This window comes from Homalodisca vitripennis, chromosome 5 (genome assembly GCF_021130785.1).
Source record: "Homalodisca vitripennis isolate AUS2020 chromosome 5, UT_GWSS_2.1, whole genome shotgun sequence".
NCBI lineage: Eukaryota > Metazoa > Arthropoda > Insecta > Hemiptera > Cicadellidae > Homalodisca > Homalodisca vitripennis.
In genome coordinates, this window is record NC_060211.1 from 182866821 (window position 1) to 182882363 (window position 15543).

Below are 15543 nucleotides of genomic sequence, written 5' to 3' on the forward strand. Positions count from 1 at the left end.
GTTATGCATGTTTAGTTTTAGTTTATATTATTATCCACATTTGTTATTTGTTCGTTGTTAATTATTTCATTGTTTGTTATTTATTGTTAATGATTGCTGTTATAATAGTGTTATGTTTATTATTATTTGTTGTTTGTCATATATTGATTATCATTGTTTTTACATTTGTGTACTTGTGAATGTTGTTGGAAAATAACATAAAAATAATGTTTAAACGCCAACTATTTCTCAGGGAAAGATGCCCTAACTCCTATTTTTGGGAGATATTATATTCCCTAAGCCTCTAGTGTGTCAGCCTCCTCCGAAGTGATTACCTTTTTTCGTCCTTGGTATAACCAGATTCGTTTATCAAGCTTGCACAAAGATGGATTTCCCTTACAAGGAGGCCCCAGTTGAAGTGAAGATTTAATCGCAACGTAGGTGCTTCAGTTACTGGCTAAGCGTAGTTGAATCGCGGATCTTGTTCTCTTATTACATCTACTCAATTTTGTCTTCTTAATTGCACTTTCCTTCTTAATCAGATCAAGTTTTACAGATTCATCTAGAGATAGGATCTATGTATTTATTTTAAAACGCAATATTGTACCAACTAAGAGGTTGGAGAACAAGGTTAACTTCTTCAGGATTACCAATGCCATTCATTTCAGGAGACGATGCTTAAAGTTTTTAACAAAGCAGAGAAACTTTTTTCTTCTCTTTGAAGCCTTAGCTTAGCTATGTCGACTTCGATGTTCACTGGTCTATTTTTCAAAGTACACACACACTGTTTCGTGTCTATACAAGATTGGCCCTCCCCGAGATTTGAACCCGTGATCTCTCAGTTAGAGAGCCGAGACTATAACCATTAGTCTACAGAGGAGGAAACTTTTCAGCATAGTGGGTTAAATTCTAATATTCTCGTGTTCACTTTTTTGTTCCTCTCTGGTTGTTTAGTTAATGGTTTCTAAATTAATTTATACTCTTCTTATCGTAATTTTCTCCTTTGCTTTGTAGTTTCTGTACTTATTATTTTTTTATTATATGATTTGCTAATCTGCTGTCTTTTCATATTAATATTGTGAAGCGTTTGCAATAATGTTTACTACAGGAAATAAATAAACAAACAAATAAATATAAATATATACTGTAAAAAATTGTGGTTAGTAGTTTATTACCTCAGATTATAGAATACTGAGTATGCAATTGATTGTACCAAATGTTCAATAATACTCATGTGTTAGACTTGAGAAACAAGCGAAGAGTACGAATGGCGGTACGATGCTCATTGTACAGTTGTACTATTATTAATTATTAATTTTTCTAGTCTGTCTATAGACTTAATCTATCTTCCTCTCTTCCCATTTTCCAAATGACTGTTGTTGCTCTGCCTTTTTCCTTTTCTCTAGAGTCTTTGTCATTGTCGTTGGCTGACTGCTAAACTCTTTGTACTCTGTAGTGGAGCGGAGCATCTGTTAAATGTTTCCGCATATTGTGGCCAAAATAAATAACTTTTCGGAATTTTATAGCTGTCATATGAATGGTCAATGAATTTTAATTTTCTTCCCTAAGGCTATACTGTAAATTTGTTAATGTCACATTATTCTGTACATAGCAACTCTAAATAGTAAATTTATTGTTTTCATTCTGAATGCATTTAACCTGTAATCAAGAAAACATCAGAAATGGATAACCTTGATATGAATTTAACAGAAGAACAAACCGAAAAGGTGCTACAATTCCAAGTAAGTAAAACCACCCCTTTATAAAATCGAGATATTAAAATCCCAATGCACCTAGCAACTCAACATTTTACAGGCCTACACTACCCTGTTAGCCTATTTTTCTTTGATCCTACACTTTAATGACTTCTGGCACTGGTTACTAGTTTATAAAATCCACTTTGCATTTCTTATTGATGTTTAATTGGAAAGAACTTAAGATATGGATAGTTATAGTTAGCCTAATATTAATTAATTTAAAGTAGTTTAAGGCCCAAACCTAATATTCTCCCAGGTTGCTGTAAAATAACACAAATGAATCAACTATCAACACTCGAATGACCAAACTATCAATTAGAACGATTTAAATGCTGTCAGTCATGTTTACTCTGTAAATTGCTGCTCAAACTTAGCCTAGTATAAATAAAGTTGTGTTATTTTCTGTAATCCAAAATTCATACATTTCTTTTGCATATAAAAATGTTGCTTTACTATATTACAATCTTAAAAGTTTATACCATAATTCAGTTCGACAATAATGTTCCAAATTAATTCAAATTTAAATCATGTGTATAGCATTTGAGAAATGGCTGCTAAAGATGGGAAATATTGTTGTTTGTTAATAACCTTTTATCAAAATGACATGATCAGGTAGGCCTATGTGGCAGGTTATTGGAACGTAACACCTGACTATATTATTTTGATAATAGGTTATTGACAAATAACAGTACTTCCCATCTCTAGTGACCGTTACTCAAATACCATACACATGATTTAACTTAGTTTGAATTAATTTGGAACAATAATGTCCATCCAAATTACATTATAGGCTTCTAAGATTGTTCTAAACAATATTGTTATTCTGTAAAGTAGAAACAACACTGGCAATTAATAATTAGGAATATCTATTAGGTCAAATGTGTTTAAATTAGATAGTTTAGATACCAAGTTGATTCGATTGTGGTGGTTACCACTTGTTGTACTGCATTCTATAAAACATTCTAACTGTAGTTTTTTTATTATATTTTATTTTCTATTAACAGTATCCACCAGTATACACATGTAACAATGATAATCAATGTATGAAGAACAACAGAAAATAATAATAAACGCAACACTAGAATAACATCAATAAATAACAAACAATGAATTAATTAATAACAAATGAATGTGGATTATTATACTAAAGCTAAACATGCATCAATGGCACAATTTACTCTTCAACTAGTTTATATTATTACAAAAGAAGTCCACATCTTCAGGAACACAATTGCCAAATCTGTGAAGACAGGTGATAAGACCATTGGTAGCTGTAGTTGTTCAAGTGATCACCAATCACAAAAAGACTTCTCGATCTAGTTCTTGCAGGTACCAAGAAGGATATGGTCCGTAGGAACTCTGAAGAACTTATTATTCCATTAATAAGTTTATACAGGGGAATACATCTCTTTTATCTTCTAACTCTTTTTATCTTCTGGATCAATCAATCAATCAATCAATATTTCTTTATTACATGAACATTAAGTACAGTAATATAGTCAAACATAGTATAATGTAATAGGAAAAGTCGCTTAGGTGTTTGTTGCATCCAGAACTCCTCCAGGGTGTAGAGTGGAGTCTTGACAAGGAAATTCTTGAAGTGCTTTCTTCAGTGCGTTTCCAGTTAGCAATTGGAAGTCTTCTGGCAGTTGATTTCTGAGTTTTCGTCCTATGTAGGACGGTTTTCTTTCAAAGGAGGGCTGTTCGATGGCGGGGTAGAACATATCTGGAGGCATGTCGTGTGTTGTCAGTCCATGGAAATCGTTGTAAGTGTCAAAATTGAGTCTGTCAACATGTAGAATTGTTTCGTATACATACAAGGCTGGTACAGTTAGAAATGCCTAAATTTGGATATGCTTCCCTGCAGCTTTGTCGAGATTCAAGATTGGCGAGGGATCTAATTGCCTTTTTTTGAAGGGTGAGTATCCTTTTCAGGTTTTCAGTAGAGCTGCCCCAGATGATAAGACCATATCTAATGTGGGACTCTACCAGTGCGTAATAAGCAGCTTTGACGGATCCCTGAGTACCCACTGATTTGAGTCGCCTCATAACGTATATGCCTGCGCATATTTTTATTGGAAATGGTGCTCACATGATGACTCCATGAAAGTGTACTATCGATAGTCAGGCCCAGAAAATTGTGTTTTATCAACTACTGATATGCCTGGAGTATTTGTTGGTATTTCCTTTTTCCTACTGAAATGCACTTGCGTTGTTTATTAGGATTTATTGCCAGATCATTCAGTGCACTGTAATTTGATGGCTTGTTGGAGAGAAGTCAAGGAGTTAAGGGATAGTTTCATCTGCTGTGTCATTTTTTATAAGAAGGGTAGTGTCGTCTGCATACATTATGCAGTCAGTACTGGAGCTGGCGATGAAAGTAGGGAAGTCATTAGTTAGAAAGAATAAAAAGAACTGGGCCAAGTACCGATCCTTGAGGCACACCTCGTGCCAGTGGTTTTGGAGTTGATGTGTACGATCTGGTGATGGAAGATTCAGTATGCTGTACCTCCACAAGTTGTGTTCTTCCTCGGAGGTAAGCTGGAGAACCATTTGTTCTCTATGCCTCTTACTCCCAGATTTTCCCAGCTTTTTTAAGATTAGGTCATGTCCCAGACAGTCAAAAGCCTTGCTGTAGTCAAGAAATAGGGCTGTTACGTACTTTTCGTCATCTATGCTGTCAATGATTGATTCTACTAGGCTAATAATTGCTGATATGGTTGATTTTCCTTTTGAAATCCATGTTGGTTGACTGTGATTAGGTCATGTTGTTTAAGGTAGTAGGCCATCAATCGCTTCAGAACAAGTTTCTCTATGATTTTTGCGAATGTAGATATTAGCGAGATGGGTCTATAGTTCTGAGGGTCTGATTTCTTCCCTTTCTTGTGTTTTGCATAGACCTTTGACACTTTAAGCCTTGAGGGAAGTGACCGTCGGCAAAAGATTTGTTAATGATTGCTACAAGGGGTTGGGTTAATTCATTTGCACAGAACTTCACACTCTTTGAAGATAAAACTCATCTATGCCACTGGACGATTTGTTTTTCAGGCTGCAAATTGTTTTGATTCACCTCGGTCCAAGTTGTTGGTGTCATGCAAAATGACTGTGGCAAGGGAAATGTGCAATAAGGTCGGGTTTTTTTCCTGTCCACCCAGTGCTAGGGTATGTATTTGGTTTTGAATTGTCATGCCAGCCATCTGAGTAAAGTAAGTGTTAAGGCTTTCGGCTACTTCTGGTGGATTATGTAGGGTGGTGTTGTTGATGTTAAGTTTAGGGCACTCCTGGTTGCACTGTTTCCCACGCCTCTCATTATTAATCAAACTCCATAGAGCCTTGGTCTTGTTGTCAGATTCTTCTATGTGCTTTGAGTTTGCTTGCCGATGCAGTGTTCTTAGTTTTTGGTCTTATATCCTCTTACTGTTTCTCATTATTTCTTTGTCTCGAATGTCTCCTGTTGTTTCATAGGTGTTGAGGGCTCGTAGGTAGAGGCTTTTCATATCGGCAGATTCCAGGTCATAGTAATGAGATGGTTTGGTAGGGCCTCTGTTCTTGTGTTTTCCTTTGTGGGCAGCAGATATCTAGGGCAGTACAAAGGGTGTCATGGAATATATTATATGCAGTTTCTGTGTCTTCAGCAGTTTCAACAACATTCCAGTTTTTTGTTGTAGAAGATGGATTTGAGATTTTCAAGGTTCTTTTTTCCCCATTTGTCGCTTTAGTTTTGAATGTTGAGTTGGTCTCTTGATTTAGGTTTAAGGCTGCTCAATTGGGCTGTATGGTCGGAGAGGCCAGTTTGTAAAATAGTTACAGTGACCTCTGCTTCTGGGATGTTGGTGCATACGCAGTCTATCGAGGATCTTCGTTTCGGCTGTTACCCGTGTCGCAGGAAGGGGAAGCCTTCTTATGTTGTGTGTGGTTAGTTTCGTCTTTTGTAGCATCAAATTGTCAGGGTTGTTTTCTTTTAGGCTATCAATGTTTATATCCCCTAGTAATAAAAAATAACTTATTGTGTGCTTGGCTGTGGTCTAGGATGTGTGATAAGAAGTTTAGGCCACTTCTTGTGTTTCCACCAGGAGGGCGATATACACCAAGGAGATATATTTGCTTTTCTTTAATTTTGATCTGTGCCATTGCTGCCTCAAAGAGGAGCTCTTCACAAAGTGTGTAATTTCAATGGCCTCTACACTGGTTGTCAGGTTGTCCTTAACAGTATATAGCGCACCTCCTAGCTTGTGATCTGTTCTGCTAAATTCAGTTACCAGATTGTAGCCTTGTATTTTGGTGTTTAAAATTTCACTTTGACTCAAGCCGTGTTCTGTCAGTATTAAAAGGCTAGGGATGTTTCATTGAGCAAATGGGTTTAGTCTGTCAACTTTGTTTGGTAGCCCCCTGATGTTTTGATGAAGGATTGTCAGATGTTCGTTTCGTTTCGTTGTTTGTGGCCTAAAAAAAATTCCTCCATTTTCTGGCGTTGGGGGGTATTCAGTGAGCAATCAGAGGACAGCGGAGGTTTCTGTAGATGTATTGCGACTTGTGGATATTAAATTTGTCAATTTAGCATATTCTGAGCTGTTATTGGGCCAGTAATTATTTATCAGCTCTCTATAGAAGTCAATGTTTTTCTTAAAGAAGGTTTCATAGTCCTCATTGATGTCTTTTTATTTTTGCATGTTGGGAATGAGCCTTTTTGCCGTCTGACTGAGGATTCACAGGTTGTGTTCTATTGAGTTCCAGTGTTGGAGGTGTGACACTTCCGCTGTGTAAATCTGTGCTTTGCTTCTTGCAACTTGCAGTGACACGCTAAACATGTTATCCCTTCTCTTTATAGTAGGATTGTTATTCTTGGTCAAAGCGGCAGTGTTTGTCAACAAGCTTACAGAGTTTTTCAGTTTTTTGGAAGGAGTTTGTCTGGCTCTCCATGTTAAACTTTCGTTCAGTTTTTTAGTCGGAGTTTGTCTGGCTCTCCCGCTTATTTGTGATGAGCTCAGTTTTTCTGTAGGAGTTTGTCTGGCCTCTCCCGGTTAAGTTCTCGTTGGGATCCTTGGTACAGTGTTGTACTGGGAAGTGTGATATTATTTCCCCAGTACTTCGGTAGCTGTGAAGGTCAGATGTAGGCAGCAGAGATAGTGGATAAAGGTGATCTTTATTCTGTAACTGGTCTAGTAGTAGCTTCATCTGTTGTTCCACTTTGTCTTGTCGGGTGCTTAAACTGTCCAACTTGTATGAGGAGAGATGGAGAGCTGTTTGGTGGGGCAGAGGGAAAGTGATCAGTTTGGGTTTTCCGTATCTTTACTAGTATATATCGTCTTTGCTTTTTTTTATAGCCGTTATTTTGAATTTTTGTGCCAAGGTGTACTATTGTTTTCTTTAGTTGTAGTATTTCATTTGTATGTTTGCAGATAGCTTTTTCTTTTTCCTGGTCCCTGTTCTTCAAAGACTGTTTGTAATTGTATCCGCAAGTCAATCTCTTTTGACAACTTTTTTTCCAGTTGTTGTATGGTATCTGTAAGGGATGCTGAATCTACTCAGTAGTTTTTTATTCTCATTTTCCAGTTCCTCAATTTGTGTTTCGTATTTCATGTGGCCCAGTTGGTCGGAGTCCATTATTTGTTTAGCCAGATGGAGTTTTTTAGAGTCAATTCATGTAGGTCTTGCTTTAATTTATAGTTTTCTGAAAGAAGTATGTTGCCAGCTTCAGCGGCAAGAGAAAGGGATGTTTCTAGATCTGAGTCGTTACTATTCTGTATTTTAGTTTGAATGTCATTTATGGTTAGCTCACATTCTTGTGCCTCCACCTGCTGTGTGTCCTCAAGATCCTGTTTGGAGTCATGAGAACACTATTTTGGGTCATCACATTTACAGCTATTGTAAGATTGCTCTGCTTCTAGTAATGCCTGATTTAGATGCCAGTAGAGGTAGCAGAAATTCCTGTTCAAGTGTATGGGATGCATAGTGAAATTTACAATTAATTATTGTCAACTATTTCAATTTATTGAATAACAATATTGTTCCAAATCAGTTCAAACGAAGTAAAATAATGTGTATGGTATTTTAGTAATGGCTGCATATATATATATAATAGCGGGCCCGGCGCGCTTTGCTGCGCATTTCAATAATTTTTTGCAAAAGTTGCCCGCGGCTTCGCACGCAATTTCCCGTTGAAAACAGTACACTATATTCACTTATTCTTTTTCTATCACATTCTAAACATTGCTGAGATAATTGATAGTCGTTCCATCGTGAGCCTCTTGGGCGTATTATGAAGGTATGTACCATATTCCTGCCTCTATCTAGCTGTTACCCACGGCTTCGCACGCAAATCTTAAGAAACGAAGTCCTTATATTACTTAGTAAATTTTTTTTTTTACTATAATAAATTTTAGATTAAATTAGTTATATCTCCGATGCCACGATTGAGCTTGCTTTGTTGTCTCGATCGAGAGAATATGTACACACGGAGTTTTGAGAACCATACTTCTGTCAAAAAAAACAACTAAGGTTGATTTTATAACATTCTTTATATTTGTAGCCAACGTAAGATAGTAATTATGATATCTGCATTGCTCTTCTGATCAAGCATGAGCATGGTTTATATTAAATAAATATTGCAGTTAAAGGTGAATTTTTACGTCAAAATTTGAATTGTATTATCTGGATAGTAAAGTCTATGTTTAACAGTGATTGCAGAAACAGTTTAAACAAAATTTGTCGTTTCTCTTAAGCTTACTCTATGCTTTAAAACTATAAGTGTAATATATGTTTACAAAGAACAGCTGATTAAAAATTTGAAAAGACGTTAACATATGTTTGCTGCAATGCATTTCTTATGGGTATTTCTGTAACCAGTGGGGCGGAATCCTGAATCGGGAAAGGGATGGGCATAGCTTATAAACCTTCTCCGTGGAAAAATACATATACGTACAAATTTTCATCATGATCGGTCCAATAGTTCACGATTCCATAAAGGACAAACATACAAACATTCATTTTTATATATATAGATTATACAAACTCAACAATGGGGATAATACAAAATTCACTGTAGTGACTGTGAAAGCTATTATATTGGACAAACTGACAAAAAGTTTAATAAAAGGTTTAAAGAACGTATACAAGCTTTGAAAACAAATAAAATGTCTACAATAAAATCAAATTTCGCTGAACATTTATTAGAAACTGGACATAACTACAAAAATATTGAAAAGAACATGGAAATTTTGGATATCAAAAGGAAAGGAGAAAAGTTAAACACGAAAGAAGAATTACATATTTATTTAAATTATAACAAAGATCCTCACAACATATTAAATAGCAATCTAAAAAAATAAGACAAATCTTATCTTTGAGAAAATATTAAACACAGAATACTAATCAAAATTACAACTGTGTCATATAATTTAACATCTGTTTAAATGGTCCACATGTGTATATTTAGTTGTTTATTTATTTATTATATAGTTAGAGGTTAATGTACACACTGAAGATGGTTTATACTGAAACACGTATGAAATAAAATTAATCTTCAAAAAATGGTTTTAGTTCACAATTAATTATTCTAATACACACACACACACATACACATATATAAAACAGCTGAACTATACTGTAATATAAAATACTTAAGCGTAATTTAGTTCGACATTTTGGTTTCAGTAATTTAGATAATCATGAATATCGATGATTCAATCTTGTTGCTGGCTGCTTATTATACTGCAGCCGAATTAATCTTTCTGTTAAAATTCTGAATTATCCTTTATACAGTATTTTATAAATGTAATACAACATGTATTACATTTATACATAAGTGTATATAACAAAGGTGGCTTTGCAACTTACTACTTGTATGTAAATAAGTAAGTATGCAGGTAGATGCAATGGTATGTGTGTGTGTGTGTGTGTGTGTGTGTGTGTGTGTGTGTGTGTGTGTGTTACACCCTTACTTTGTGGTGTAGTGGAAGCACAGTCCCGGCAGAGCAAGTACTTTTTTTTGTTCTATCTTTATTGAAATGAAACAGGCTATTAGTAACCGTTTATACAAATTTAATGAATACAAAAAAAATCGTTTAAAAGGTATTTGGTCTTCCGATCATATGTTAGTTTGGTTATTTAAACAAATATATGACAGAAAAGGTCAAATATAAAATAATTACATCTAAAAATTAATAATTTAATAAAAAAAACTAGTCTATGTGTATTTATTAAGTGTAACAAACCAGTGTAACATTTAGTTATTTTTTGCTATTTTAAGGATGAACATCTCTGGCAGCTGGTAACACAAATATATCAACATTGTATTTATGCCCATTACTCAAATACCATACTGGTACAAACGATTTTACTTTGTTTGAATTAATTTGGAACAATTAAAACCGACCACACATACTTTTTTAATATTTTCAGTAGGACTATTAAAAAAATTAATATATTAAGCTCCATACCACACCTCCCAACATCTGCCAAGGCAGCCATCCCTCTGGAGGATGTGGAATGTACATCATCATCATCATCATCATATGAAACATTTGATGATGTAATCAACAGGGTTCGTTCAGTACCAGCCACAATCAGCCTGACTGTGGAGCGATCCCTGAAACAAAATTTGAGAACAGGAATGCTGTTCACCTTGTTGCTTGCAACAATATAAGCTCTGGCATTATCAACATCGATGTTAACAATTGTAACCACTGTCATGGAAAGCCCTGATATTTTACCCTTACCTAGGGTGTTTTCTGGCCTAGGGTTCCTGTAACAAGGCTACGTGAAAACCTTCCTCCAAAAAGCGTCTTCAGATCACAGCTGAAGCATCTTTATAGTGCTGCAGATTGAACTGAAGGACCTTGATCCACGTAATCAACCACCCCCATAATCTACAGCAATGAACACCCTCTAGTTACTCACTTTACAAATCGCTACAGACTGCTGCTTATCTACCAATATTACCATCGTCCTGGAACCTCCTGTGGCAGTCAGTCCCTAATCTCGTCATTGCCACATAACATGACAAGAGCTGCTCTTTCTAGGAAAGCACCTCTTGAACTGCGTACACTCACACACACACACCCTCTGCTGAGAAAACTTTGTCAAGGATGCGCCCTTGCAGCTCCCAAGGCCTCCTCCGAGAAGCGCCTCTCAAGAAAGTTCTCTAGAACTTCTAGAATCCTGCCTTTCTAGAATCGGTCCAGTTTTATTTTTGGCATGTTACTCAAACATGCAAGTACATTGCAAGTCTGCTTACTTTTTCTACGAGCAGAATGCTTCCACTTAAATGAAGTGATCAAATTATTTGATAACTGTGGTTACTTCCTTAGGATACTGTGGTTATCTTGAAGGATGTTTTCTTTTTCCACCAGAAGTACGAGAAGGCATCACCGAAGCCCGAACTGGATGGCCAAGGGCCATCTCTGATAGGTACTTTGCTTTACCAGATCATCCAACATGATCTAAAATCGAAAAAGTATCGATCAGAAATGCCCCTGGCCATCAGTGCGGGTTTCAGTGGTGTCACCTCACACTTCCGAGTGCAAGTTTTGGCTGAGTTTTAGAGCTGTTTACACATAGGTGAGGGAAGTACAACAGACCAGTTTCAGTTCATTAACCAAGGGCTTTTCTCAGGTTGAATTAAATTTTCTGTTAATCAAAAAGACTTTATGATCTTAGCCATTCCTTCATTGACGATTCTCTGATTGGTTGAATATAGCCGTTAGATGCATGGTTAAGGTCACCATCGTTAAAAGAGTGTTTTGTTATGTATTGTTGTATTTACCTACTTAATTTTGCTACATTATTATTTTATGTTGAAACTATTCAAACTCTTCAAAAATTTGTATTCTATTCCAGTAAAAAATATTGTTTGAAATCGATTTCAGATCAAAGTGTTAATATTATTGGACAACTACTGCTGTAATAAGAGTTGTTTAGGAATTGTGTGTTGTGTAGGGGAATATGAGACAGTAAAGAGGGAATGCTCTTGTCACTTATGTTTGATCATTGATTTCATGCAGTGTTCTTTATTACATTAAAATTAAAGCACAACACTTTTGTAATGCATCTTAACTCAGTAGCCATAAAAGTGAAAATTTCAACTGATCTTTAATGACATAACGTAGCTATACTGGTGATCTTAATGATATAACATAGCTATGATAGTGATCTTAATGATTTTTTGTATTGAAGATGACTACATACCCTTTCCTGAGCTTATTACAAAATCCATATAATTATGTAATCTAGATCATCAACACTGTTCTGTATAATAATATCAGCAAATGTCGATAAATCTATATTCTACAGGGTGGAGCGCGGTAATTTGCTTTTTTGCACTGCAGGCTGTGGCGGCACTGTTGGTCGAAGAGAGGGGAGAGTGGGCGTGGCTTATAGTGGCTGACGGGAGATTTGTATTCCTCTGTGTTCCAGTTGCTATCATGCAGTGGACACGAGAGGAGAGGTCGTTTTGTGTTGAAGCGTATTTTTCAAATGCGTATTTTTCAAAAATCATTGCAGTGCAGCGTGCTTTTCGTTTACCGATTCGCTGTTCCCCCACGCGGACGTGTTCCTGGTCGGCAATCAATTGTAAATTGGGTAACTGCATTCAGAACAGCAGGGAATGTGTCATGTGTACGAAGGGGACCTCAGAGAAGGATTACAACACCGGAAAACATCGATAGAGTTAGAGCAGCAGTACTGCAACCTCCAAAACGCTCTGCTCGGAAGCAATCACTTGCTCTTGGCATTTCAAGACGTTCTCTCCACCGGATTCTTCATGATGAACTGAGATTTCTCAAGTATAAAATGTGCGTGATCCATCAATTGTCAGCACGGGACTATTTGACACGGCGTACTTCTTGTGAAGACATGCTTGCAACTATACCGCGTGACGCATTGTGTTCTTTTCTGATGAGGCACATTTTCACCTCAGTGGGTGTGTCAACAAGCAAAACCCTGCGCTACTGGAGTGAAACAAACCCCAGAGAAGTCCACCAGAGACCTCTGCATTCGGACCGCGTCACTGGGTGGTGTGCCATATCACGAGTAGGCATCATTGGCCCTTACTTTTTTCAGGATAACCGTCGTGCCATAACTGTGAACTCCGAACGGTACTTGACTATGATACAGGATTTTTTTCAGCCGGCTCTTAAGGCAATGCAATTAGAGGATACATGGTTCCAACAGGATGGTGCCACTGCACACACAGCGAGGGTTACCATGAATTGTTTGAGGCAAATGTTTCCCGGACGGCTTAGCTCTTTGAGGAGTGATGTGAACTGGCCGGCACGCTCAACCAGACTTAGCCCCATGCGATTTTATCCTTTGGGGTTACCTGAAGTCGAAGGTGTGTATCAACCATCCCAACACTTTGGAAGACCTAAGGAACAATATTGAGGCTGAAATTGGCAGAATACCAGTCGACATGCTTGTTAGAGTTAATGAAAACTTCAGAAAACGTATTCAGCCAGTATGTGGATGCCGAAGGTCGACATTTGCCAGATACATTATTTAAAACCATGTAATTTAAAAATTCCCTTACTGTTCAATATAATTAAAATAAAAAATAATTTTTTTATTTCATTTCCAAATCAGCAAATTACCACGCCCACCCTGTATAAGCGCAATTTGGAATACACATTATTTAATTTGACAAATTGAGAAATGTAACAGTTTGTGTGAAGCAAACAAGCAAGAACTGGCTGATCATAATATCAATGTGGTTTAAACGTTTCTAGATTGTTTCCAATTTTTGTTCTAAAACGATGAAATCATTACAAGAAATAATACTGAATTGAATTCTACTGCTTTTTACACAATGCTTTATTACAGGATCTAACAGGAATAGACAATGTGACGTTGTGCAGAGATGTGCTACAGCGACACAACTGGGACCTGGAGGTGGCGGTCCAAGACCAGCTCAACATCAGAGAGGGAAGGCCCACCATGTTCTCTAGTGACCACTCCCCACCACCAGTTGTCAGTGATCCTATTCCGCAACATGTATTCTTTTCTCCGCCTGCAAGATATATACCTGGTAACAACAGGTAAGTTACAGTTTGGATGTTCAAACAAATTTCAAATTTTAAATGCTTTATTAGTAGATAGGTTTTCCTTTAAAGTAATGATTTAATTTACAGATTTTTAGAATAGAGTAGAATAAATCTGTAATTAACTGTTGTATTATTTTTTGAGTTAGAGAGAACATTTAGTAAATACAGTGTGTCCACAAAGTCATGTCACATCACACTTTTAATAACTTTATTTAAAAAAGTATATACAGCACAAGAATGAGATAAAAATAGGATAAAAGAGTAATTTAAACAGCTTAAGTCAGCAATGTAAACGTCGAAGCAAACTTTGATCTCCTCCCGTACTTTGATAAGTACTTCTGGGCCGACCGATCCAATCGCAGCTCTGGTTTGTTGCTTTAAGTCTTCAATATATGAACGTTATGACGATGCACATTTCCAGAAAAGTGAAGCGAGTCTCATCTCTAAAAACAATACTAGTAGTGGAATTATGGTCTAGTCTGTTTTCATACAGAATAACAACAGCAAAGACTTTTGTTTATTTAATTAATACCGCTTTTAATTTATCATCAGTCTTTAAAGCATGTGATATTTGAGGTTTATAACCATTAAATATAAGTCTTTTCTTCATACCTTTGTGAACTGTAGACTTAAGAATATTCAACTCACCACCATGTTTCCATACAGACTTCTTACAAAACTGTTTCAAATGTTTTCGACGGTTTCATCTCCTTTTTTAATCTACCTGTCCGCGTTTTTTTCCATAAACTGTTTCCAGGCGATGAATGTTATCGTAAATTTAATTAATCGGTTTTACATCCCATATTGTTTAAAAACAATTTTTATTTTACAGTACAAATACAACACGTAATTCGTGTATTATTTTGTAAAAAATATATTAATTACGGTACAAACAAAACACAAAAGCAGAGTTGCAACAACAACTGGCAATGGTCAGTCAGTGACTGGTGATTTGGCATGTAAACAAACACGCTGCGTATAGCAGTCTGTCACATTGTTGAGTTAACCTCATGTTTTGAGGTTAGGATCTTTTAAGTGCTCACTTGAAATTGATATTTTTATTATTTTAGGTGTTTTTGTAATTTTTCTTTGTTGTAAAGTTATTGAAGTGGAAAAATGAATCGTGACCATCTAACTGTAAATGAAGTTGATAAACAATTGCTAAGTGATTTGTTGTGCAGTGATACTGACAATAATTCTACCTTTTCATTCTCTGATATATTTGACGATACTGATGAAGACCCAACGTATACACCGGAGCAGGACATATGACCGCGGCCAAGTTTGTGATTCACAACTTCCCAATCATCGATCCATGATGTAACCACAATTTGTTAGGTCAACCTGGGCCCTCAACTCTTACATTATTTATGAGAAAAATAAAATTCAAAATGGAAAAAAACCAATTTCAAGTTATAAGTGGCTTGGCATGCTACCAAATGCAGGTATAGGGTGTGGTGGAAATAACCGCAGATCAAGGGGTCTTGGGAAACAACCAGATTAAAAAGAAGAAAAAAACGTGTTGGGTATGTAAAAAAAGTGGAACAGAATACAAAAACAAGGGAAGGAAAAGATCCAGAGTGGTGTGTACACAGTGTGGAGAAGTCTGTCATGGTGTGTCCTTTCCCAAACACGTTTGTAAACAAACTCCGTGACTTTGTATGCCTGTATATAGTGTACATTTTGTTTTGCAAAAACAAAAAAAATATAAATACTACACATTGGACTACATGTTAATCGGAGATCCCGAACGGTGTGTATGCAGTGTGGAG

At 36.3% G+C, this 15543-nt stretch overlaps 1 protein-coding gene across 1 annotated transcript in view; it reads left to right on the forward strand.

Annotated features, from left to right (window-relative positions):
* The first annotated feature begins 1386 nt into the window (after positions 1-1386).
* The window catches only part of LOC124363298 (FAS-associated factor 2), a 30165-nt gene continuing 16008 nt past the window's right edge, over positions 1387-15543 (forward strand). The window contains exons 1-2 of the mRNA XM_046818524.1: positions 1387-1721; positions 13551-13765. Of these exons, the coding sequence (XP_046674480.1) occupies positions 1662-1721; positions 13551-13765 (275 nt within the window). The 5' untranslated portion in view covers positions 1387-1661. The remainder of the gene's footprint in view (positions 1722-13550; positions 13766-15543) is intronic.